This window comes from Rhagoletis zephyria, unplaced genomic scaffold (genome assembly GCF_001687245.7).
Source record: "Rhagoletis zephyria isolate East Lansing unplaced genomic scaffold, Rhagoletis_zephyria_1.1 Rzeph_scaffold_03042, whole genome shotgun sequence".
In the NCBI taxonomy this organism is placed as follows: domain Eukaryota; kingdom Metazoa; phylum Arthropoda; class Insecta; order Diptera; family Tephritidae; genus Rhagoletis; species Rhagoletis zephyria.
The window spans coordinates 14493-32121 of NW_016160126.1; the positions used below are offsets into that span (position 1 = coordinate 14493).

Here is a 17629-nt window from a genome sequence, read left to right on the forward strand (position 1 = left end):
TGAAAAAATCTTAGTTAATACGCAGTTAAAAAAGTTATTCGCCGATAGGTATTTGCTTGCGGAATTGTAAGTGTTGCGAGGTAGGTGGGTGCGTAGTTGCTGACTAGCAGCAATATCTGTCATTTAAAAGAGTGTGATGTAAGAAATAGAAGATAAGAAGGAGACACCGACCAGACTAAGTTTAAATAGTTTGCTTGGAACTCCTGCTAGGGTGTCGCTCTTGCATTGGACGTTTGCTTCTGATGACTGATGATGACAGGAATGAAACGCCGGTTAGGAATCTGTGACTCAACGAGTTTACGCCAAGTAAATGACATATCAGGTATTTACCGGAAGCACCGGAAATTTCGTTTCTAAATTCACAGACTCAATATTATCGAATCTAACCTGTACTAAGCTCTACAAGGCAGCTCTTGTAAGGCTGCAATCAACGTGGTCAAGACTGGATAACTAAGAAGAAGAAGAAGACATTTTAAAAATATATATTCTCTGCATATATGGCGTAGTCAACTACAGTTCTCGTCACAAAGGCTGGAAGCTATAGGACCAGTTACGTACACCGGAAAATGCTTGATTTTTGAATAAATATAAGAACTGATTTTCTGAAAAGTTATTTGACTAAGTTCAAAATGTACCTAAAATGGTGTGTACCTTCAAATTAAATAAAGTTACGATTGTACCAACTATTCCATCATTGTAGCTTATCGAACAGCTGACTGTGTATGGACGCCAAAGAGCGGCAGCTCAAGGGAAAAGGTCAAAGCAAGAGATTTAATAGACTTTTATGTGGAGTTTCTGAGCAACTGCGTAAACTTTGTTGGGGGAGTACCAAGTACTAGGGATACCTGACACGACTCTGCAGGCTAGGTTTCTATTGTTCAGCTTTTTTGAAATCTGAACTTTTTGAGAAGACGAACGGTAGGTCATGTGGGCTGGCAGAGAAATCCCATGCTATGCAAGTAGTCTTGAAAGCTGGAACAAGCGCTTAACTTTATAAAAGCTTTAAGTTTGGAGTGACTTCTGAAGCGTTAACATAATAGTTCTGGCTAGATCGCAGCATTGGCATGCCAAATTAGTTAATAAAAATACTGTTACCGACAACTTTTATCGATACAAGTATTAAATTACTTTGTTGTTGATATATTTTTGTATGTATTTATCTACTTTTCCTTTCCCAACAAAATTGCCAGATTCCTGGTCCAAGCTTTCATTTCCATAAAGTAAAAAGTTTCAGACGCTGCCGAAAAAAAACTAAACAGTTATATATATGTATATATTTGACTAGAAACCATATGGACTCAATTACCCCAATGAATATCGTAAAAACTAGAACTAAAAAACCTGGTTCACCGCTCGAGTACCTAATGTAATGCCGAAAAATCACAAACATGCGGCAAATTCTTTTAGAACACTTATGCCATATGTACTAATAATCTCTTTACTCAGTTAATGCCAAGTATCTAAACTAATGGGTAGTCCTTGGTATTTTGTCGCCTCTGCACATAAAATAATTTTTCATACAAATCCTTCCAGTATTTAACTGGTTGCGCCTACCTAAATAATACCAAGCACGAAATTACTGTACGCAATCCAGCCACAAAGAGGCTATCGACTTACTAGGTTGGCATTTATTTAAATACGGATTATGTTAAGAAATTCCCATACAAAAATATAAAAGGCGTATCAACTCCCGTTGTCTTTTTTATGCAGCGGATAAGCTACCAGTTTTAGCACACACACACACACACACACTCGCTATTTGTTTATAATACTTATTTGCGACTGTTTCTATTGCAGACCACATTCTTTCGCATATTTCTGTCTGCTGCCATGACGACTGTCTTCAAAGTGATTGCTGCTGAATCGCCCAAAATAACAGCTCGCAGTTTAACCTTTTTGCCAGCCCACTAAAGCGGCATTCAACTGAGTTTTTTTTTTTTAAGCTGTTTGCGAAGATCCTTTTGCGGTTTGCAGTCGAGCGAACTGCTGTGTGTTTGTTTGAAACGTTTGTTTTACATAGAAATTGTTTCAGTTTACGCAAGCCAGCTTTTATTGTTGACCATTTTTTTCGGGGGGGAAAATGCAAACATAACTGTATGTTATTAACCAAAAATATTGACTTATAATATATGTATGTATGTGTGTATCTATATGTTTTTATATTGGCTTGGCTAGGCATTCTAAATGTATTTTGTGCGCGCCCAAGTGTGCATCAAACCGTCGCACACGCCAGTGCTGAATAAATTTTTGCGAGTCATTTTCATTAATTTTTATCCAATACCTTTATGTATTTATGTATGTGCACTCACATTACAATTATCATGTAGATATGTATTTATTCCGGCTACATAAGAAGCTTGCCTGCCTACCCAATTAAGCAAATTACACGAGTTGGCATTTTACAGCAAAACAATCGCCGTAGTGCTAAAATCGAAACCCTTCTATTTTTGTATTTAACTCCTGAGCTGACCAATTCATTATCATGATTACCATAAACCACATTAAGACCATTACCAACATTGGTCAGTGCGTTTAATGGACCGTTTGAGTTGCTCACCACCTACGCCCTCACAAATTTTCCAATATTCTTCTGTGTATTCACTCTGCCGAAAGGTTATTTATGGCATAAGCATTTCGAAGCTGTAATCTTATGGTGGTGGTGGTGTAAAGTGAGGCAAGAAAACAAAAAAACGAAAATACTGCTTTTGTGTGAATTTTCGTAAAATTTTGTTCGGTCCAGCTGTCAGCCGTATATATGTATGTATGTATGTATATACATAAAACATGAATGACTTGATTGTCTTAAGGAAATTGAACAATGAAATGGACTAATAGTAAGCAAGCACATATGTACATACATACATAGGCATATGCACATCGATCGATGTATGCAGCTACAAATTATTGCCAAAAATAGTTTGGATTTCTTAGAAAAATCGATCGAACGGGTTTGGAAAAAGCTGTTTTCCTTTTGTGGTTTTCACAAATGTGAAATATCGAATGGCAGCTATTCCAAAAATGTATGAATGGCGAATTTGCTGGTTAAGGTCAGCAAAAATTCCCTTTGGTTTGGTTGGCTTCAATGCCTTTCAGCGTCAGTTTGCTCCAACCAAATTTTGACTTAGATTAATTTAAGCTTCATTTTCTGAAGGAAAATTGCATTGCCGCTAAATTAAAGCAAACCGGATTTGAGCATTTGCTTGTGTACATATGTATATATGTACATACAGTGCCCCAAGAAAGTGTTCACTTGCTGATATATATATATATTATGCACAATGCTTTTCAAGTTAAAGCTCTCAATAATCACTTTTCAGAAGATTTTTTCATTATTTCTGTTACTTGAAAAATAACTTTGCTATGGCTGTAAATTTTCTTAAAGAAATAAATATATGATCATTGTTTCTTGAGTGCTGCAAAGTTATTTAAGAAATTTTGGTAGAAGAAAATTTCTTTTCAATTTCTTGCGCGTGATTTCATATAAATTTTACGTTTTCTTGAGAGCTGGAAACAGCCTTTAAAATTGTCTTTTTTTTTATAAAACTAAAGTTAATTTTTTAATCAAAATCACATAAGTCAAAGGTCTAGACTTTATACAAAGTTTAGAAAAATTTAATAAATAGTCATCAAAATTTCGAACTTTTAAACTTGAAATTCTAAAACATTATACGAAATGCCGTTTTAAAGCCCATTTTTAGTGTTATAAAGTGCAAGTTTCAAGTAGCAAAAAAATCGCGTTGATTTTCAATAATTTGTTTTCTTTTTTTTTCAATTAAATAAAATTTCCTGTGGAATAAGGTGCGCAAGTCACTATTTATACAAAAAGCAAACAAAAACATTAAAAATCCCCGCAATTTTTAAGCCTCTTGAAACTTGCACTTTATTATGCTAAAATTTGTTCTTAAACAATAATGTTCTAGATTTTTATATTAAAAAGCTTGAAATTTTTAATAAAAATTTTTTTGAATAAGATTTGTTAATTTCTTACTTTTTGTAAACAATAACAAAAAAATTTTAACAATGGAAAATTAAAAATATAACATTTGAACACTTTTTTCAGTTACTGTACACATGCATGTGTGCGTAAGTGTGGTTTCCTTAGGTTTAAATATTTAAATAATTTTTATTCCTCGCATTATGACTTGGCAAAAGTCGAAGGAATTTCACAATTTAATTTATTTTCCGGAAACAATTAAATTTCAGTTATGTATCTTATAAAGAGTCTGATCTCATAGAAATATTATTTTCATACATACATATGGATGTATGTGGGTGCATTAGACTGCATCACCAAAAAAAGTTGCAATATTCCGCCGGCATTACAAAACTTATTATATTCGAAGACTTACACCAAAACATTTCGTAAAAAAGTAAGATTTAAATGAGCTGGACCGTTTTGAAAATGGAGGTTTTTATGAATAAAAATAGTTTCTTAAAGGAGTTTTTGAAAAAAATAACAGGAGATGAAAAAACAGTTTAATAATGAGATTTGTGATGCTGTTTTTTTAACTTTTTTCAAAGACTGGTTTAAGAAAACTTCAGTGACTTTATTTGAGGGTGAGAAAATACCTTTCCAATGATACCTCATGATACCTCTAAATGGATAACGGTTTGGCTGAGTTATTCAAGTTTTTCTTAAACAAACCTTAAAAATAGTTCAAAACAGCATCAAAAATCTCATTATTATGATTCTGTTGAAACATTTTTTTAAATATTTTTATGCAAATTTTTAAGCTTACTTAAATTATTTTTGTTCATAAGAAACTCTATATCGGGAGATATTTTCAAATCGGTCTGGCTCACGTAAATCTTAATACATTTCCGAAATATTTTGGCGCAAGTTTTAAAATATAATAAGTTTTATAATGTCAATGGGAAAACAGTCTCGACATTTTTTTTTGTATGGAGAGTGATGTGGTCTAATGTACATACATATATCATGATATCTTGCTTATAATTCTCATAAAGTAATTTATTTAAGTGAATAGCCATCTTCCACGCATTCCAAAGCATTACACCATTATTTATGCTTAAGTTTTTTCTTTCAGATTATTGATTCCACTAATACTTAAGTAATAATGACGCCCGAAGTCGAAATGCTTGCTACTCACGAATTTATCACAAAAATACTTCAGTGGTGTCGAAATAATATCATTTATTAATTAGCTCTGGCTAAGTGGAATGAATAAATAAACCGCGACACTTCGTGTAAGTACGAAAATAGATTTACAGCCGGCTTCTCAAGATGCTTGAGTTCATAATTCTTGTAATTTTAATTTTGATGTAAAAGTGAAATATAAAAAAATTATTTTGCAATAATGCCGAATTTCCACTTGGTATTAAATGACAAACATTTGATTGTAAAAGTCGGATTTTAAAAATATCCTTCAAATTAGAGATCATTGAGACTATTTCTGCTCTTCGTTTTTGAAATGCTACTTTCTTTTTTGAAAATAGCCACCAGATGGCGGTGTTTATTAGTAAAATCGTATTTAGTCCGAAAAGGTTTATATAAGAAATGAATGGTAACGAGAATCTAAAATTAATTATAAATCAATTTGAGGCGTTAAACTGAGACCTACATTTGTATGTATGAATCTAAAGAGCTTTTAATATCTAAATAATTTAATACCGTAAATTTCAATATGAACTTTGAGAGCAAAAAACATAAAGAAAACAACTAAAACCATTTATCTGAGTCTAAGGTTTGTATAAAACCAACTTCAATTTCCGTTTGTCAAAACCATGGAATTCAAATAAAACTTTACATAAACAATTAAACTTTGCCGTATCCTACATGTTGTCGACAGAGACTGAAAAAAATATAAATAAAAAGAACAATTATAAATTGAAAAAAAAAAAAATAAAATTCTAGATCTGTGCTTGCTTTGGTATGTATGAATGTGTGCTCACACATCCACACACAAGCATAGAATTCGCAAAAGCTGCCAAGTATTATTTATTTACATGCGTTCAAGAAGACAACGGTGATTTTGGGACAAGAAGACAAACTGAATAACTTTATTTGATAGCCGTACAAATAACCAAATAAATAACTATCTATGTCTGTAAATATGTAGCTATATAAATATTTTTGTCCATATTAATTTGCATATGTTGACTTTGAATTTGGGACAATGGTTTGAAAGGAAAAAAATGAAATTAAAAGACAATTTCCTCAAATATCAAGAAATTACCCGAGGCTCCATTTTCCGTACATATGTCATCAAAATTTCAAAAGGTCGGAAAAAAGCACAATAGGGAGACTAAGCAAACGATACAGGAAATAACAAGGAAATGTTATAATTACAATATCGAGACAAAGCCATCAACGCCAGCAATGAGCTTCGAGTGGTATGTATGTATGTATGTATGTATGTGTATGATGAAATGTACTACGCCTAGGGTTGTTGAAAATTGAAAGGGATGCAGAACTTAAAACTTTTGAGGGAAATATAAATTATATGCGCCCAAATGAATATATATCTGCGGTGCTCTGCAATAACGACACAACTCAAAATTTCATGTTTATTTGAGTTATATAGCGGATTAGATTTATAAATAGCCATATTTTTCTGTGACAAATCGACATATTTTTCTATGCAAATCGACAGGGCCGCAGTTTTGCCATTGAACAGTGGCACATGTCTCAGATTTATCGCTAATATTGGCATAAGTCAACAACTGTCGATAGGTTTGTGATGATTTTATGTGTGTTGTTCAGCAATACAAATGGAGATTTTTTTCGTTTAACTACTTAGGAGTTGTTACTAATTTCGGATTTTTTTTTTTCAGTCCAATTTGAAAGCTTACAAACTGTCCCTACAGAATTACTGCAAATATGAAATTTTGAGTTGTGTCGTTATTGCAGAGGACCAGCGATATATACACACTCATATAAGTATAGTGACATAACAAAGGCATGTCAAGGGCAACAATGCTAGTGAGAAGGCAAGACAAAAACCAAAATGGAGAAAAACTTGCCCATTCGTCTTAAACCAGACAATACAAATCAAATGTGCGAAGAAGGAATTTAAGCAAACCAGAGGTTTGAGTTCAATACAAATTCGTCTGCTTAAAAGTGTGGGCGTTACGTGGCACCGCAGGCACCAGCCGAAATATTATAGAGCTTCAAAAACAAAAAAAAAAACCTGTGACAGCTCTCCGCTAAGCTAAAACACATTTTTGTTGGCGGAGGAGCTACGTAAGTACGGCTATATCCGTTACCGTTGTCAAAATTTGAAGTGTCAACAACAGAAATGCTTAGGGAGGACAACTTTGTGCGTTGGTGTTTAAGGTGGCGTGACGATTTGGTAGAGAGTCACGAGTGGATAAAAGACTTTAATAAATGCAATTTGTATGATTGACTTGTGGGATAAATAAATTTGAAATTTTAAACTACTTCGTTAAAAAATAAATTGAAAATTCAAGTACCGTTTGGAATTCTATAAACAACCTTTCCTTCAGCTAATCAGTATTTATTTATTTTTACAAGTATTTAGAAAATATTTAAGTCTAAGGCATTTTAATGAAATTATATTGCGAGAGAATGGAAGGACTAAGTGCCTGAAGGACCTGTTTTCTCACTCAGGACGAACAAGTGGCAGAATATACCCAAAGGAGAGATGCAAATGGCGAAGTGCTCTGGTTTCGGCCCAAACCTACCAACGTTTTTAGTGGCAAATAAGAAGAAGAAGACAGTTTGTTCTTTTAAAGTGCATACGTGATTCCATACAATTGTACAATTTTTTTATTTAAAACTAATAAGTTAGAACTACGAAATTCGAGGATGTGGTAGCTAACATGTTAGTCCTTGACATATTTTTTTTTTTCAAAAATAAATATTTGAAATTTTCAAGGATATTCAAGGATAAAGTTTTAGAAAGGACATTTTCAATACTTATTCGCCCTGGTGCACCCAAAAAATATATATTTTTTCTATTGTACAGACTTTTTTCTTTTAATTGATACCCATATTGTTATTCTACAATGCACCGAATCTTTTGAATAATTTTTTTAATCAATAATATTCTAGTAACTTGAAGGCCTTAAAAAAATAACCTGACGTCAGAAAAAAAAACTAAAATACGTAGTTTTATTATATTTGGCCCGCAGTTTTATGAATATATTGATTGTTTGGTGAGTAAAGGTCATCTCAGTCGGACATGGAGAAACTATAAAATTTACAACCATTCAGTTTAATGGGCCAAGGGTTAGCTGCCAGCTTTGTTGTTGGATGCACTCCAAGGAACCACTTTGAATACAACTTTACAATTTTCCACGCAAAGCAGACTCAACTGGTACGATAAACGACATACATAAACGCCGAGGGTACAGTCAATGTCAGTGTACCAATGGCCACAAGCCCGACCAGGGATCTATGGCTTAATAGCCCAGTAGGCTTCTATTCGTCAGCATTTGGAAAGACAATTATGCCTCCAAAGCTAAGTTCTGCCCCAACTATATAGCTATGTATGTATGACACAGTCCTTAACCTGCTGCTGACAGCATGGCTTTCTTAATGGTCATTGCAGAGTACTTAAGCAGCTGTGTGGCGAAGCACAGGCCACAGTAGAGAACATTATATGCCACTACGAAGCTTTGATATGATCTACACGGTACCTCACCAAAGTAATTTTCGAGGCTACTAATTAATGCATTGTTCAGCGAACGTCTGTAACCCTATAAAGGTCCATTGCTCCCTCTGGTGAACTCAATCATAATCTGGTATTTTTTATATCCCTCTTTAAAATCAATACAAAAATATATATGGGTCAAATCAGTCTATACATAAGTATATGGATGCGTATTGATATTTCGCTTTCAAATTGTGCAGACCAAGGGTTCAGCTTGCGAGTTCAAAACCAAAAGATTTAGGGCCGTTTTCTGAAGAAGGTTTCAAAATTTTTCTGCCCTTTACACACAGATTTTATTCTGAAAAAATATATTTGAAAGGCAGATAAATTTTAAAAGCTACCTACTTTTTCTGTCTCTATGAAAATGTATGCTTTCCAGCATCAAAACTGTCAACTAAGCTAACACATTTTGACATCTGTGTAACTATTTTCATAAATATTTAATTTTCCTTCATAGCTGTCAACTAAAACTAGTATTTATGACCTCAAATATTTAAGCAATAANAATATTTAATTTTCCTTCATAGCTGTCAACTAAAACTAGTATTTATGACCACAAATATTTAAGCAATCAATTAAGATTTCTCCTTAGAGCAGTATATTTCTCGGAGGCGCGTTTCTTCACTTGTTTGCACACGTGTCTGAGTTGAGAGTAAACATCTACATACATACATACATACATGGGGTATAAAGTGACGATATATGCGGCTTCCTATCTCACTTGCCCAGTGATTTGACAGTTTCATACGAGCCCATCTACTACATTGGAAACTAGACAAGCGGAAAAACAATGTGACGAGTTAACTTAACAGCTGACAATAAAAGTCAGCACACGTTCATAGTGCTGGTTGTAACAACAAGTGGAAAATAACCAGAAGGAATGTGGAAGCATCAGTCGTTCAGCTGCGGCAAACCAATTGAAATATCAAATTGTGGTGGCCTAGCCCACATCTTCCTCAACACACACAGAAAGCTGACCGATGCCTGCAAGGATAGGCGAAATGGCACTGGCAATGGGATAGTGGCGAGAGTTCATCAGCCGTTGGGAAAAAGGAAATTATTAACCGCGCCAAACTGTTTGTATGTTTGTGGTTGACTCAAATGACAGACAACCGGACTGGCAGACCGACACGTAGCCGAGTACCTTTGTCAATGCGGCGAATACTCGTTACGTTGGCATTTTTTTGCAAGTTGGGTGACTGAGTAAACAAAAGAGGCGTTCTAAGCGCACACATACATACATACATATGTACGTATGTACCATATATGTATATACATATGTATATGTATATATTATTTGCTCATTTTGCAGTGAAATGCCCGCATGCCATATTTACATAGGGTTTCTTACTCTGTCAATATACGTTGAATGTGCATTAGGGCGGTCCTTAAATGTTGGAAGCAAATTTTTTCATAAGATTTCCTAAGCCTCAAAATCTACGTCTATAATAGTCGAAGATACCACATACAAATTTTGGCCCCGATTGGAGTTTTAAAGACCACCCTAATGTACATTTGTGCGCACTTATATGTGCGAGTTATTTCTTGCATTAAATATTTGCCTTTGGTATTTTTCCGCAACCACTAAAGCAAAAAAGAAGAAAAATGAAGAGCAACTTACCGCCCAAGACGCCGCTTATATAGCCGGCCGTCAAGTTGCCGCCTCGTCCAGCCTTGCGCAACAGCGCATCATCGATGAGTAGCAGACGTGTCGAGGCAAACGGATCCGGTTTCACAGGTCCTTCATACAAATCCATGTCATCATGATTTTTAAATAAATTGTGACGCGTAATGACATCTTCCATGCCGGTACGATGCAACTCTGGTATGAGCCGCAGCCAAATCGAAAGCTGATGCGCGCGAAAATGATTCTTGATCCGGGGCTTCATGCCTGCAATGAAAAGAGAAAGGGAGAGAGAGAAAAGTGAGATGGATTTGCAGTTAGTAAAAAAGATGAGAAAAGAGTAACTAAAAATCCTGAAAAGGAATACAGAATAGCTCTCTTGCTGGCTTTTCAGCAAAAAAGTAACGGCATGGCAACAGACTTAAAAGACACACATTATCCTTGGAGAAAACCGCAAAAACGATATGCAGTGTATGTGAGACTATAAATTTTTGATACATAGGTAAGCCGTTCGCATTTTCATGCAATTTTATATTTCTTATTTCCGTCAAAGGCTTTTTGCAGCTTGAATTGACGTGGAAGAAAGGGTTTGAATGTTTTTCACTTTCCGCTGATGGAATGACAGTGAAAAATGAACTTGACATCGAAACTTGTGACAGACATATTTTAACTGAAAATATGCTGATAGAGAAACATTTAATTGTTTAAAGGAAAATTAGAGTCCCTTCTTTATAAGTGTTTTGTTTATAAGAAACAAATTTGAGGCGAGAAGGTGTATCTTTGCTGTGGTTGCGAAGCTAAAAGCTTACACTTTTAAAGGCTTCTTTGACAAAGATAACCGGGTTAAACTGAGACAGAAGGTACCTAGACGAACTTAAAGGTAGCTGCCATAGCGAAAAGTGTTATGTCTTCTGTGAGCTTAGTACTAATGACGAAACGAAAACTACCAGATGAAGCAGAAGCAATTCATTGTTGGATACCCGGCAAAAGAGGTTTCCAACTTCGTGATTGCGTTGTCGTATATATAACTAATAAGTTTTCCTTCAACGCAAGACAGACGAAGGAAAAAGATAAGGTCTGGTCATTGTAACAGCCTCATACCCGTGATTTGGTCTCAAGCTGTGACAGTAACTACATTGATTATTTAACTTCTGCCATCAGGTCTTGGACGTGCCCACTTTGTTACCAATTGGTAGTACTTTGCAGTTGCTAGAAAAAGTACTGAGTACTGAACGCTCAAAATAAAGTTACGTTGACCGACTACATACAAGTGGTTTCCAAACTAGGGAGTTCCTTGGTAGTGATGGTAAAATACGAGTCGAGTTTTTAAAACTTTCATTCGGCGAAAGAAGGGCGGCTGGGTAGGAAATACTCAGATGATTCTATCTCGCAAACCGCTGAGGAAAAATAGGCGCGAAACATTATTAATCAGTTCTGCATCGTCTCCCTGAGGAAAAATAGGCGCGAAACATTATTAATCAGTTCTGCATCGTCTCCTCCTTAACAGCACCAGGTCAGGACTTTTGTTAGAACCGATAGTTGTTTGCCAGCTGCAGGGCGCTCCTTTTACCGCCACCAACCCAACGACTGTACAGAAGGTTTTGCAAACTTTGCGTGGCAGGGCGTTCATCTAGCGCTAAGTAGACTTGAAGCTCAACTGTGCCTGCGAGTTGCCATATATGTAGATGACCTCAAGCGTGCCGAGAGTTGACACATGAACTCCTATACCATCCCGGTTAAGTGAGGTTACCTCGCGGGTGCGGTACATTGCCACTCTACCTTAGAACCAAATGAGACTAATTGAGAAGTAAACGGATACGACCGAGAGACTGGTTGACCAGATTCAATCGTCCCATAAGCAATTCGAGACTCCTGACATCTGCTGGGCTGTGGGTTTGCTTGGCTTTGCCACCTCTACTTGAAAAACGCTGCAGAAGTACGAAATCTTAGATGTGAGATATAGTTTATGATATTTCGGACGGGAAACACTCGCATTGAGTGATGATTCGGGGCAGCATTTTTGGAAATGTCTGTATATTTTAAATTTCGTTAAGTATTTAATAAACTCGCACCAGCAATTTTAGAGGAGGCAATTAGTTCGTAATTTGTTTTTCAAACATATATTTAGATGTTACTTTATTTTTAAGAGTTATATTATATTTTGGCGAATAATCCAGAAAGAGCAAATGTCTCCCCTATTCAGTAGCCGGTTATGGAAAATCTATTTCAACAGTCTTGAAAAAAAACAATTTTTGAATCGATTCGAATCGAAATAATCGAAGTACGAAGAAGAAATCGATCTCCCAAGAATTTAACTTAATTTTTATAAAGAAAAAAAAAAAGCTGTGACCTGACCAGCGCTGAAATTAGAAACACTTATTGTAAGTAATTTTTAAAATCCATTGTTTGTAACAGTTACAATATCCAGATTTTGCCAAAAGTGTCAGGTAGCTCACAATCCGTAAATATTAAAAAAAAAAAAATAAAAATGTGAGACAAGGCTTCTCTATATCAAGCGAACGATATTAGAATTCCATAGAACCTTTATAAATACTTAGCCCTACTTGGGAAAAGGGTTAAATTTTTGGTTAGGAATTTTATCTGAAGAGAGTAATTTTTATGTTTTACTTTAAATCTAACCGCTTTTTTTTTTAAAAAAAGAGCATATATTTATTTTTTCTTTGTTTTTGCTCACGCTATATTTCTATCTTTAATTACTCCTGTTTGAATAAATTTGCGTATGCAGACTTGTAGCCCAGTCCAGTGTGTGTTCGCAACTTCCATTTTTCGAGTTTTGGATGTAGTATTATCCATGATTTTACAAAAGGTTATTTTCAAGAGGCTTTCCTTTAAAATTTCATATATTTTTAGGGCAAGTCGATATGCATCGATTGAGTAAAAATCAAATGTTGCCTTTCGTTTTTTTTCGGTAGAATTTTTTTAATCGAATCATAACTAGAAGATCAGCAAAACATCGAATCGAAAGAGCCCGATAAATCGATATTCGAAGTAAAAAGGGCTTCCATACTTTGGTAATTTGATTCTTCGTATTGTTATACATACTCGGTAGCTCGATAGACAGTGCACGAAACATCTTTTTGGTATTGTTGATAAGAAAAGTCGTAGATTCAGTTTATAGAAACCAGCAGCGATGTTAAAAAGAGAGTCGAAGTGACACCTTGGTTTGAATTTTTTTTTCTGAAAAAATTCTTTTTTTTTATCATTTATATATTAAAATAACTAAATCTTAATTTTACTATGCTAAGGCAGCGTAAGTTGCATACCAATAATTTATTAATGCAGTTGTTAAAGACTATACTTATAATGCATTTATTATTACTTATCAGTATGTAGTATATTTTACGTAATGCCACATGTTATTTTGCTTATCGATCCGCGAATAGGTCTTGCAGAAAATTTTCTTGTATTAAAAAGCACATTCTACTCGCGGCAAAATAATATAAAAATTTCAATTCTACTCATGTAAATTATTTTTGTAAAAACGTAAGTGCCGTCACATAAAATATCATATCAATACCCGTGTTAAAAATATAGGCANCGTAAATTCCGCACATTTTTCCCAATCTCTTACCTTACAAAAAAAAAGTTATAAGCCGCCATAAGTTGCCGGAAGCAGACATTTTGCACTCAAACATTCATACGTACATACATACATACATAGATACTCGCGTATGTGTTTGTGTAATTTGACTTTTAATTTCGACAACAAAAAAAAAAAAACAAAACATTTAATGCTTTATTTTGCAAGTTGAGTATTAGCGCAGCGGTGTAAGTTAAGACGTGAAGCACCACAATTACATACGAAAAAAGGGGCAGGAAGGCGAGAAAGCGGATAAGAAAGTATGAAAAGATTATAGCAAGTGTCTTGAGGCGCGCTGGGGCATAAGTTTTTATTACAAAAAGGAGACACACAGATTTATGCTTAAATGCCTTTGTTTGAGTGGCAATGTGTATGAGTATACATACATAGACATACGTACATGAATGCGAAATATATGTATTTTACAAATTTAGAATGTGCGCTCGGGTGCGTGTCATTTAGGCATCTGTTTCACAGCTTATCATATCACGTAGAACGTTTAATCCCATGTGACATATGCGTTGCGCATCTGTGCACAAATTCTAAAATATAGGTATTTAAACATATGTACATACAAATAAGTGGCAATCTGAAAGAACGAAACAAGTCGCATTCGGGAATTTTTTTCAGTAAAATTTTCATTACTGAAACGCTAATTGGTATGCGAAAACTAAAGCCTGTATTATCATCTTAATAAAGTTTTTTGAATGCATAGATGTAAGTATATCAAATTTTGTTAAAAAAATTTGGCATTTTCTGCTCTGAAATCAAAACTTCTTAAAATCACTTAAGTTATTTTTTCAAAAGTTCACGATATGTGCTTAGTGCACATATGTACATATGTATGTGTGTACATGAGTACTTCTACATACATGTGGAGGGCATAGCATGCCATGGCGCAGATTTTTATTTACATTCAGCAGCCCTACCAGTGTGCCGTGTGTTTGCGGTGCCGCTTTTCTGGCCGCAATTCAACCACATTTTTACTCATTGCAACAGCTTCGATTCGTTATTCCCCCGGGCGGGCTGTGTGTGCTGCACACGAAAAAAATACGATGTTAGAGTATCTTTTGTGTTTTATAATTTCGTCTCTCATTCGATGTACTTCGGGTGCCTCAATGTGCCCTGGCAACCTCAAACAGCTGCAAACTTTGATGTTTGCCTGGAAGCTTTTGGGACAAGTGTGATTTTTAAACATGCACAGTGGTTTCTAAAATGTTTGGAATTGTTAAAATGAAATAGGTATAGTGCAAAATATTTCGCTATCATTGGGAACAAAAAATGTGCAAAAGAAATTGTTTCGAATATACTTTATATACTGATTTATTTATATTGAAGTACATCTGCCCATTTAATGGTTTGCAGTTAGCAAAAGAGATGGGATCTCAATCCAAAGATAATTTATTGGTTGTGTTAAGCCGCAATCAAGCCAAGTATTTTGTATGGGGTCGTTGTCTGGTGGAATATACGTACCAGCAAAACCGAAATAAGAGCTAGGGCACAGAGAGCCGTCTTTTTGAATCCTATATAACGCTATGCTTGGCGCCCCTCTGCGGTCTGAGACTGGCAAAAGTTCATTTTTCGAAATGTCTCGACATAGCCAAATAAGTGGTTTACTAGACGCAAAACATGACTATTGACACGATCTAAGGCTTTTTTAAAAGATCACTTGATGTCGGTGTATGAATCGCATTTTTGCGTGAAAATTCGAACGGCAGTTCACGCATTCAACTGTGGCAGTTCAATAATCGGATTTTGATGGGTTGGTTTCAGCTTTAAGGCCAAACTCAATAGTTTGAGAGGATTGCTCCATATTGGGTTTTCATTATATTTCCTAGTCTTTTCAGATTTGACAGATTTATCTGATTTGTAGCATTTTCAATGACTTCATGAAGACTGTAACTACTTTGCGCCAGGCAGCTTTTGGGATTACAATGTTGATTAAACCGTGGGTAAACTTTTGCCAATTTATGCAACCTTTTCAGATTTCTTCATTTCTAAGAAAAAATTCAATAAATGACAAAATACAGCAAAATCAGAGTACAACTAGAATTTTTGGCGATTTTTTTTTTTGCCCCGTAGCGGTTGAAACTGCGTACAAGGCAGCAGCAGTAGGCTTCGCTATGAGGCTAAGCAGTACTCGCAATATGCAGTATGTGAAAAATTCTGTGGAAACTACGAACTCATACCTGAAGAAAAGTGTCAGCACAGGTCCCGACTGAATTTGGAAACCTCTGGGGAAAGGTACAAGTTGACATATTACTGATGGCTCGAAGTTAGATGGTAGAGTTGTATTTTATCAGGAACTCTTAGTTAATCTCAAAATTAGATTTCTAGATTTTTTAAGCGTATTTAAAGCAAAAGTAAAATCTTTAAATGGTGCATTCTACCGACTGCGTACAGTATATACTTAAATATTCTATCCACCTGCTAGGCGGTAATCAAGGCTCTAAGAACACTCTTGGTACTAACGAAATTGGTCGGAAAATACGTCACTTTTAAAATCCACGGCACAGTGGTATTACAGGAAGGTGCATGGCTGCTTAACTGGCTGGACAGGGTACCTCTGAAGTCATCGCTTCTGACGGGGGCGCCTATTGAAGTCCCTATGGTGATCTGGAGACGGTTTCTAACAGTTTCAGTGAGCGTTGGCCGATTCCCGGAACTTGCAAAGATTGTAAGTCCCTTTGGCCGGAAATTCACATCTCACATCTTTCTCTACATCCCCGCAGATTAATCAAGAAATATTCTGTAACAACTAAGCTCGCGGGACATATATGTTCTGTCCGCTTAGGCTGACGACTTATGTATCTTATTTCCATATCTTGGAAATCTCATCACATTTTCATTTATTTCATTTATTCAAACACCTCAAAGTTGGTAAGTATTGCATTGAAAGATTCCTTTATATTGATGGGCCAAGCTATTGAAATATAAGAGCGTATTAAAAATCCATTCACTCTTCAGCGAAAGCCCAACAGTTCTTAGTACTTACTATGCTGTGCACATAACATTCCATATGCTACATTGCGCCTTTGCATACGCGTTTAACTGTAACGAAAAGTGTGCGGATCCAATATTTATTTCCGCTTTCCGGCGACGCAACGACCGAACGACCGAACGGCCGAGTTGCGGCAGCTTAATACATCACACTGTCAACGCGCTGCCATGGCGTATACGCAATTTTAAAATCTCTGCAGCATGCGGCGAATGTATGTAAATCAGCAAAGTACATACCACCAAGGCAAGGAGGTGAATTGTTGCACATAACATGTGTGGCACATGTCGTTGTAAAGGTGTGAAAATGTGAAATTAATAACACTGGCGTCTTTTTTGAAGCCGCTGTCGCTTTCTAGACAGACGTCACAGCTGCTGGTCTTGCGTTATGTCTACTTCTTTCAACTTTTTTTTTTGTAGGCAGTACTTATCTTTTGAAATTTGGAGATGATTTTTTGCTTTCGACTTTAATTTAATGCAAATCAAATTTTCTTTGTGCCTGCAGCTGCTGAAGTTTGTTTGTTGTTGTTCTGCTAGTCAAAATTAAATTTCCGCACACTCCTTGCTTGCTTCATTCGTTCATTTCAATATATATTTCAAATACTTCAGCGCCGAAGTTTAATACAAAAACATACTCACATATATATGTACGTGTGTATGTGAATGCCTTCTTTTTTTTTTTGGTCGTTGAATGTCGGTGTTCGTGTTGGCAAGTGGCTTTGATTTTTGGGCGCGTAGCTGCGCGGAAATTGATTTTGATTTCTTGAGTGC

The 17629-nt window shown here is 35.5% G+C and overlaps 1 protein-coding gene across 1 annotated transcript in view; it reads right to left on the reverse strand.

Annotated features, from left to right (window-relative positions):
• The window catches only part of Nlg4 (Neuroligin 4), a gene marked incomplete at both ends in the record, with an annotated part of 64107 nt that overhangs the window by 14486 nt on the left and 31992 nt on the right, over positions 1–17629 (reverse strand). Inside the window, one exon of the mRNA XM_017623105.1 lies at positions 10258–10527. Coding sequence (XP_017478594.1) covers positions 10258–10527 — 270 coding nt within the window. The remainder of the gene's footprint in view (positions 1–10257; positions 10528–17629) is intronic.